At 46.3% G+C, this 9,767-nt stretch overlaps 1 protein-coding gene across 1 annotated transcript; it reads left to right on the plus strand.

Moving 5' to 3' along the window:
* Window positions 1-1,344: 1,344 nt before the first annotated feature.
* On the plus strand, window positions 1,345-1,740 carry LOC138471434 (deoxyuridine 5'-triphosphate nucleotidohydrolase, mitochondrial-like). The gene has a single exon (XM_069609069.1). It carries the CDS (start codon window positions 1,345-1,347, stop codon window positions 1,738-1,740), a length of 396 nt encoding a protein of 131 aa, XP_069465170.1.
* The last annotated feature ends 8,027 nt before the right edge of the window (window positions 1,741-9,767 follow it).

Here is a 9,767-nt window from a genome sequence, read left to right on the forward strand (position 1 = left end):
TTTCTGGGTAGAGACCCTGGTGGTGAAGCTGGTTTGCATCCACTATCTTTATGACTTTGCCCCACCCTGTTCTAGACTCCTCGGTAAACGTTTGTTTAATTTGAGTTCCTGGTCTTGGCTGCTCCTTATCGCACTGTCGCTACGTGACAGGGTCCACATGGAGAATTGGCGACATTCGGACTCACTTTCATGTCACAAGTATCCAGGATGCGCTGTGTGGTCTTTACTTGAAACAGTGGTTCATTCCCACAAACCCATCCATGTAAAGTCTTCACCGCTGCATCTACTCCGGTTTCCAAGGAAACATGACACCTATTAGGATTATCCTTAAAAGCCCTTAGGTACTGCAGTTGCATTCTCCAAAATCGCCAGTTGATGAAATCCGCCATTAATGTAACATGTTTTTACTTCTACAGCATTAACACCATAAGAGCCTTGCACAGGAATTCTACTCAACAAACCTACAGCATGTGGTCCTTGTTTATCCTCTAATAAAGTAGTTGAACACAAGGAGGGGAAGCCTTACCAGCTGGGTAATGCCCCTGGGGCGATAGATAGAAGCCAGAGTGAAATGAGGGCATTAACGTAGCCTCGGAGGGGGATTGCCCCCGTCCGAGTGTTCTATTGCTATTAGTACCCTAACGTGTTGTACCGGGGTCCTAATAGTATTTTTACCCGAGTTGAAGAATGGTATCTCAACCATTTCTCGACTCGAGCAAAAAAAAAGAAAAAAATCACCTCCATGGATTGGTGAGACGGGACTACACAAAGTCCCTTCTCCCTTCCCATGGCGGCCATTGAAAAGATACAAAAAAAAAAGAAAACTAAGAAAATGGCCACCATGGAATGGGGCGAAAGGACTACATGTAGTCCCTTCTCCCTTTCCATGGTGGCCAGTGAAGAAACCCGGCGTGGGCCAATCAGATCGCCTGTAAAAATCTGATTGTCCCGAGCCGGGTACTAATTAAAGAAAGCACACTCTTAAATTGTTACCCAATACGAGATATTCACTGTAAACTGGTGTGCCCATTATGTCAGTGGGAAAATGCACAAACACGCTTGTGCAAATCAGAATTAGTACTCCACACAGGAGCAGGGGTGGAATGCTGGCTTCTATTGATATTGATATTCTATTGATCAACATATACAAACCGTTCATAAAAAACTTGAAACTACCTAAGTGAATTGTGGCATTCTGGAGGCCATCTGTAACAAGTGGTGTCATCGTGGAATCGGTGAGTCCCAGACAAAGAGGTCCCCTACTGCCTTGGAAAATGTTAAGGGCTGCCTAAATTACTAAGACCGCCAGGCTACCGACGAGGTCTACCTCTAGAGCCACTGGATATGAGTGGGGATGAGGAAGTACTGGTCCCACCAAGAGTGATATCCCTGGCAAACACCAGCCTTTGTTTGGAAGTTCCAGAGGGCACCCAAGGAAGAATTCTGGCACAAAAACACTTGGGAGATGTGGGAGCAGGAGTCCTATCCGGGTACTACTCAGGAGAAGTTACGGTTGTGCTCTTCAATCGAGGAAATTATTCCTGTGTGATCAAGACAAGCCAACTGATTGCACAGCTTGTATGCAGGAAAATCCATGTACAAGAGACAGAGGAGGCTGAGGATCGAGATGATACAGAGAGAGTAAGAGCCGTCTTTGGAGAGATGATCGCAGCCCAAAACGAAGGACAGCTGGAGGTTCCGTGGCCATTGTTGCTCGAATTTGCTGACTTTGTTGAATAGATCCACGGTTGGCACTGGCCTGGAAGAAGCTGCTGTCAGAACAAGAAATCAAAACTCTGAAACGCCTGTATTCCATACAGCAGGGAGGATTCAACTACTGGGTTATTGTGAATCCAAAAGGTGATGGGACCAATGACTACCACCTACTGGTCCCAAGACCCTTTCAGAAGGGTGGAACAGAACTGAGTATTGAGAGCTGTCAACGCTGCCCAATGCAGGCAAAGCATTTATACACAAAAGCAATCATTTGCATGTTTTGGTTCACCTACAAAAGCTGATTGGTGGGACTACGTCAGTCCCCTATATCCAGGCATACATTGAATGATTGTAATTGACTCCGGCCATCACAGCCCCCATTGTCCCACACCACCCATCGTGCTGTCACTGACCTTCCCACACTGTCCCACAATTACATATAAGCCATTATGGGCCTCATTATGACCCTGGCGGTCCGGGAACTGCGACCCAGGAACTACGGTACTGGTAAGCATGCCGGTACTGCAGTTCCCGCACCACCATACTACGAGTTGTGGTCACAGGGGGCCGCACAGCCCACCAGGGTTTTCCTGGCATCCTTTGCGGCACCCGCGAGCACAACTGGACGGATGCACCAGCACTGTTCATGTCGGTGCCGGTGCATCCGACGTCCCCATCCCCATTCAGCCCTATGGGGCAGAATGGGGGTGGGGAGGCCCTTGTTTCCAGCACCCGAAAATGAGCAATTACCGGGTCTGCCGAACTCGGCATGACCCGGTTCTGGCCCATTCACAGGTGCCGGAAAAAATGCAACGCCGGCTGCAGCCGTGCCAGCTTTACCGGCACGGCTACCGCCAGAGTTGTAATGAGGCCCTATGTGATTGTGCTGACCATTGGAACTTCATTTATCTGCATTGATCAGTTCTCATCGAACACACAAGACAACCTGAGCTTGGCAAAGGGGAGACATTCACACGGCATCCGACCAATCAGGTGCCCTGTGGACATCAGGAAGGACACAAAACACTGTTGCACCCTAGGGACACCAAAACTCACGTAGTGGGTTGGAGAATGGGAGGGAATAGTCAGAGGGAGAGGAAGATCAAGGAGAAGGGTGAGAAACATTGGAGCAAGAGAGAGACAGAGAGAGAGAGAGAGAGAGAGAGAGGGGCATAGCGAGAGAGAGAGAGAGAGAGAGAGAGAGAGAGAGAGAGAGAGATAGATAGATAGAGAGAGAGAGAGTAAGGAAATAAGGGTGTGACAGGCCAGAGGGAGGGCTGGGTGAGAGAGAGGAAGAACAGGAGGAAGTAGGAGAGAGGGAAAAAGGAAAGAGGTAGTAGTTGGAATCAGAGGTGAGGAAGAGTGAGCGAAAGAATAGGAAGAGAAATGGGAGAGAGTGAAGAGAGTGTGGGAAGTCAGAGAGAGAGAGCGAGAGAGCGAGAGTGAGAGAGAAAGGCATCCCTTGTCCATCATTTTCTGGGGTGAATATCAGAGTACCTTGTCATTAGGAATTCCAGTGACGCAGAGAAGGCGGTAGCCTTTACGCCCTGACACATAGAATTGATTAGTAATAGATTACAGTGGCTACCTGTCTCTAGTCCTGACGTACCATCATCTGGGGAGTAGGGCAGTCTGGTCCAGGCAGCACACATGAAGTTAAGTCTAGAACAGGGAATCCCCTTAGCCTGGCCCTCTTGCAACCCAGTATTGACCAACAGCTACAAACTTGATAAAGGGGCAAGTTCCTAGCCATAACTCCTTACAGTCAGCCGTCCCTGGAAATAAATATACACCATGCAAGAAAGAGACAGACAGGCAGCTGGCTGGGTATATCTTGTTTAATCCCCTGTCTCAGAGGCTTGAAAAAATATATTGTACAGGAGGGCGGAGTGACCTATGACGGGCCCATAGGATCAGAGTTCACCCTCTGGTACTTTAAGATGAGATAACTGAACCTTGAGGTGGAAAGGGTGCGTGATTTTCTTACTCCAACACCAATCAATAAGGACAACTCAATGGTTTGGCAAAAGGAAGTCCATTTAATGACAAGTACAAAAAACGGGGAAACATGGAAATCAACAGTGATGCGATCGCCCGTCTCCCTTCAACCCCCAACAATCTTCATTCAACAGCAACAGTTATAGCAAAAGTTCGTCATCATTGACGTGTAACACTCATAAGTGTGTCATGCAAGTCTATTGGTTGGAAAAGGTAACTTAAGTGTAGGTGCTATATCTGTATATGATAACAGAGCGTGAGGATTGGTTAACTCTTATCAGGTGGGCGTCTATGCCCATCCCTTTAACATTACTCATGTAGACGTCACTAAAAGTATGACGTCCCATTGGTTCTACTATCTATAGGACCCTTGATTATTTGACCCACTGTGATTGGGTTGGCTACAACCCCAGGCATAAATCTCCACTTTAATTAGCAGCATGCAGAATGGTCACCCAGATACAAAATGCCCCAAGATTCACCCAGCCTCCCTTCCATCAATCAGTACTTTACTGCTATGTGTCTATTAGTTGGCTGAGGATAGCCTCGAAACTGTAGCTTCTTGTCAGGAAAAGGTATGGTATCTTCTGCTTTTGGGTGACATCAGACGTTGATACCTCTTTGCTCTCGGCTGGTCACGTGTTAGTACACCATGAATCTGCTTCCTTTTCCTTCTATTTGTGCATTTAATTCTCGTTTAGGCCCGCCACCTGCCTGGGCCTCCTTATCTCAACCTTTGCTGGTCAGGCTGCTCTGTTCTTAAGTTTCGATTCTCCAAAGTTACTGTCTGCCTCCCTCACTTGGTTTGACCTTGACTTCCCAGGCACGAGCTGCCTCTTGCTGAGTTTCGATTCTGGCCTCCCATCTTGCCTTTGGCTGGAACCTGAATCCTGGCCTGTTTTGACCCTTAACAACCTGGGTTAATTCTTCTATTGTATAAAGCAGACTCACACTTATATCATGTGCTTCGTTGAGGTAGATATATAGTAGGTCCTTGCCACTCTATTCTTCTACTAAGCATAGCAAGCTGCACCATTTTCTTAGCTTCTTGCGTTCCAAGCCTATGTACAGGCGTTAGCTAGCTGCATACTTTCATCCTGCATTATAGTTAAGTTTCTTTAAATTTCAACGTTGTCTCTTCTTCTATGTCTACTATGTTATTTTCACACATTTTGTCTTTGTGTGTCACCCTTTTGGTTGCCGTTTCTTTCATCAGTGAGTCTGTCCGGGCCCTTGTGTCGTCACCATTCACCTTCAATTAAGACCCTTTGGGTCTCTTCTGGGACAGTTTGTAAGTAGTCTCCAGTTTGTGTCAGCTGCTGATACGGTTGTCTCAATGGATACCTTACTGCCCATGCTTGTCTGGTTATTGGCACTTCAAAAGGTGTTGCTGGTGTGCAGGCCATATCTCGGATCTCCTCTACCCTCCCCCCTCTGGTCGGTTCATCAACCACTTCTGCTTCCTCCTTTGGATTTGTCTTACTTGGTTCTTCTGTATCCATTTCTTTGTCTTCTGGGTTTGTACATGATGGTGTGAAGGAGTGTGTCTTTGGAGTCCATATTTGTATCACTCCTTTCAAACTTCCTGCTGTTTTTGCAATGTTCTTCTTTGTTCCAGGTCATTAGCTGGCACTGTCCATTTGGGCTACAATAGTTCAACTTTCCTTCATATTTTCTTCGTTTCCTGGGATACATAAACGTTGTTCCTTCTTGCGCATATTCGCTGGCCTTCACAAAGTCTCTTATTTCATCATCAGTCAGGTCTCTGGGCTTCCATCCTGGTTTGACATCGATCATGATCTTCATCCCTATGGCTTTTTCACAGTTTTCTGGCATTGCGAGATTATTGTTTTGATAACACAAAATCCTAGTAGTATCATCAATAGCAGGGCTCCCAGGAACTTGAATGCGTCGGCCATCCACTGTGGGACCCATGAGAATAGTGATCCACACCAGCTGTCGTCATCAACCTTGTCAGTTTCGTCGATCATCTGGTTCTGCAGGTTTGTCAGCATACCTATGGCTTCTCTTAGAGTTCCATTTTCTTCGTCATGAGAAGTTATAAATGTGCAACATGATTTTCTGATTTTTGCACAAACACCTCCATCCATCGCTGTGATCATGTCAAGTACATATCTGTTCTGGAGAGTCATCAGTCGGATCGCTCTTAACTCTTCCTTGATCGCATCGAATCCTTTTATGGTCGTCTTGATGGTCTGTAATAACTCCCATCTGGTTATTTGCAACCATTTGGTGTTGGCTCCAACCTGGAATCTTGGCATGAGGATTGTTGTGAACACTGATGAGGTGAGGCTGAACAGCCTGTGTTCATATGGGATTGCATGGAATGCTTCTCCTGATTTGGCAGAAAAGTAATTCTCTCTCTTCATCTGGGATACCAGTTCCACAGATCCCCTTTTCCTCAGGTGAGCATCTGCTTTCGGGAAACTGTCAATATTCAGGTCGCTTTTCGGGATCCCTAGTGCTGGAACATGGATGTTCACTTTTGTGCATATGCCTCCCCAGTTTCTCGGCAGTCTTATGTATGCTTTGGATCCACACACCCAATAATGATCCATAATTACTGCAGTTCTGTGAGTCATTCCTGGAGCTTCAAAAATTCGTCCGCAGTTCATATTTTCTCCCATCTTCCTTGTGCCATTGTTCCTGAAGCATAATTTTGGGCTTTCCAGTGGCACTATCTGCAAGGGCCCTCCACTGTCTTCGACCCATGTCAGTAATCTTGTGAGTCTCGGCCACAGAGGTTTGCACAACCTCTGTGAGTTTTCTATTGCTTCTTTGCGGGCTCCAAGGTCCATCCATGCTCGGCAGATCACCACTCCTTCTTCCCATCCGTTGGGGGAAAGCACTATTCCCCAAATCTGGATTTGGCCTCTGTTCTTCCAAATTTGAGCCTCTTCTGGGGTCTTACCTTGGACCTTCAGTCTCGGGTTTATTTCCCATCTCGTTCCTGTTCCTTTAACTTCAGGCTTTTCATACCTGATCACGTGATTCCTAGTATGGGCTCTATTTTTCGTCTTAATGTCCTGAACATAGTCATCTTCATCGGGGTAATCTGTTTCAGTTGCCCATATCAATGAGGCATCCCTCCCCATGAACTGGCCTCTGGTGTTGCACATTGCTAGATGTGACAGACAATGGTCTGTCGGGACATCAATTTCTACAGCCACGAAGATCTTGGATTTCCCCATGCTGTACGGTAGGAGTGCACAAACGAAGCATTCTCCTTCTGAAGTCGCCTTCCAACTTCTTTCAGGTGCCGGTACCAAATGTTGATCCCTAGATGTGCTGTGCTGTCTAGGTAGTCATTCAGTTCATTATTATCTTCATGCAGGATTCTCTTGATTCTTAGTGTCTTCCTGTAATTTGCTATAACTACATCCCTAAATGCATCTGTGTGGCTTTTTCTTGCTGGTGGATTCTCAGGTGTCCTGGTCCACGGTGCAGGTCTCTTCATCTGCACCATTTGAGTGGACAAGAGTCTGGCGGCTCTTTCTTGGTCCTCATGCATCTTTTATGCTGCGTGCAAGTGCCCATGCAAACCAGCCTAACACTGGTCTGGTGTATGGCTGTATGGTAGGCCTGGCACTTGTTCCTTGCGTTGCACTATGCATACTGGATAGTACAGCCTCTGTTGTTTTGTTCTTCAGTTCCTCTTGTAGTTTTCTTACTCTGGCTATGTTTGGTAGTAGAAGATCTACAAACATTTGTGTCCTTGCGGAGAGTCCTGCTGCGGCCGCTTCTGTTTTTCGCAGGGCGTCTGTCAGTACTGCTTCTGTTGACTCTCCTCTTACTTCATTTTGTTTTTTTTACCATCTCCTGTGAAGGCCTTTTGGATAGGCAGTCTCGTCTTTTCTGTAGCTTTCGTTTGAGGTTCTGTGGTTATGGACACTAGGCCTTGTGTATATTCAGTGTGTGTGCGCGTGTGGGTGTCAGTGCTTTGTCTTCATATCTTTCGTGCCGACCCTGTCTCCGGCTTTCCTGGTCATTCGTTACTTCAAGTGTTTATGTGTCACTGCTAACTATATTAATTCTCAGGTCATTTACCTTACCATCAGATTTTCTTGGGACTGGAATTACTATATAGGGTCTGGGTGCTTTTGTGGGTTTCATGTGTACATCATCAGGTGGGTGCACTGAAATTGGACCGCTTCGTGCACCAATAAAAAATGCAGTTCTGATCGTCAAAGACAGCAAAATTATGATAAACACAATGCATAAATACATAATAGTGCGGTAAGTAAGGCAGCAGCATTTTCTTCCAGAGAAGCGAGAGTGCCCCTCTGCTTGCGGGAGGACCAGTTTACTGTTCTGGGCCCCCATCTCGATCATTTACCTAACGTCAATGTTATTGTTTTCTCTTACTCAATGTTGTTCCTTGAACAGTTTGTGTCATAAAGTGTCACATGCTTCACAAGTGCCCCCCCTCTTGCGGAAGGTAATTGCTACTATGGGAAAAATAGATTAGAATACTTCTCTCGATAAGTCACTTTTACTGTGCATGTTCAAAATAGGTGAGTTCCCAGTCCACCCCCCGAATCTGCTTCAGTCCTGAGGACATGATGGACACTGATCAATGTGAAGAAATGGGGAAAATATCAACAAATACAATAAACAAAGGTTTTGATTCTGCTTCCACGATCTGTCCCTCGGCAGAAAGTTTGTTCAGAATCTCCTCAGATACTCTTTCTGAAAGTTAGACAGCTCTACTTGTAACATTATGCCAAGGAGGAGCGTTCCCATCTGTGCGACATTAGCTGGATCTCTGATGAAGGTGAGGACGTCAACCTCGATAGGTCTCCCCACCATCTCTGGAAAGTCAGTGCTAGGCGAAAAAGGACATTATGTGCCAGTCTGCTGTCTTCGGTGACAGGGACATTTGCCCTGCCTTGCTGGGTTTAGGATTATAGGCTTTTCTCTTGCTGGGAAATATGCTTGCACTGTCCGGCTGCGTGGAGTGCGACTAAATAACTCATTTTGTTCAGCAATTGCCTCAAATGTTCAGTGTTTGCTGGATCGCAAATAAAGGTCAGAGTGTCTGTTGTTCTCCCGACAATAGAGGGACATTCTTCGATTATGCGAAAGAAAAGCGTATTGATGAGTTCATCTAGAATCGTCTGCGGTGGAAGCATTTGTGTCCTTTTCACTGTACTCCGGGAGTAAAATGAAGGTTTCCGCAATGACAGTAAGCAGGTGCCAGATTACCTTCTCGTTGGCAGGATCTTGTAGGAAGTCTGTGACACTGGTGACCCTTTGCACCAGCGACGGATACGATGCCAATACTAAGTGAAGGTAGGTGAGTACGTCCTTTGTGATGTCTCTTCTGGGGGACACCATAAGTGCTGACAAACAAAGTCTTGGTATAGCATGAATCAGGATACTGTATTTCGCTTTCAATGTAAAGGTCCTTGGTCAAAGTTTGTTATCGTTTTTTCTTCAACAAGGCTTAAGTGTAATTTGCTTCAAAAGTTTGTGTCATCAAAGTGCTGTGACTTACTTGCGCAATTATCTTCTTCACCCTGCAACTAGGATGCACTGAGTGTCTGTTTTATGTCCATGTCCTTTTTTTGCTTAGAGGAAATGTCCAATTTAAGCCACAATTTGCACAAGGGGTCTTTGTCTTACTTTACTGTTCATGTGTCCTTCTTCCTCGTCATGGACCTCGTCTGCACGTGCTGTGGTTCTTTCCCGTTGTCTGTGGTCTCTTGGCGGTGGGGTGCAGGCAGGGGGCTTTCTCCGATATAGGGCTTAATGTCATTGAGAAAAATCCATGCTCTCCTGCCCAGTAGTTTCACAGCTGACGGAGTGCAGTCCTCCACGATGAAAGGACCATTGAATCTTGGCTCGTCCCATCTTTTCCTCGTATGGTTCTTGACCAACACAGCATCTCCAGGGAAGACATGTCGAACACGTAGACCTTGAGCTGGGTCTGTTGCATCGTCCTCCTCTGTGTTTTGTGTTGTGCTGTACCCTTTTCGTCGTCGCTGCAGCTGGTCTGAAATTACAGTAAGTCTGGATGTCATGCAGTTCAG

The sequence above is a fragment of the Ambystoma mexicanum genome, chromosome 8 (assembly GCF_040938575.1).
Source record: "Ambystoma mexicanum isolate Mex_15411 chromosome 8, UKY_AmexF1_1, whole genome shotgun sequence".
Classification (NCBI taxonomy): Eukaryota; Metazoa; Chordata; class Amphibia; order Caudata; family Ambystomatidae; genus Ambystoma; species Ambystoma mexicanum.

Excerpts from the sequence above, each read along its gene's own strand:
- LOC138471434 (XM_069609069.1), top strand. The coding sequence starts at position 1,345 with ATGAGTGGGGATGAGGAAGTACTGGTCCCACCAAGAGTGATATCCCTG.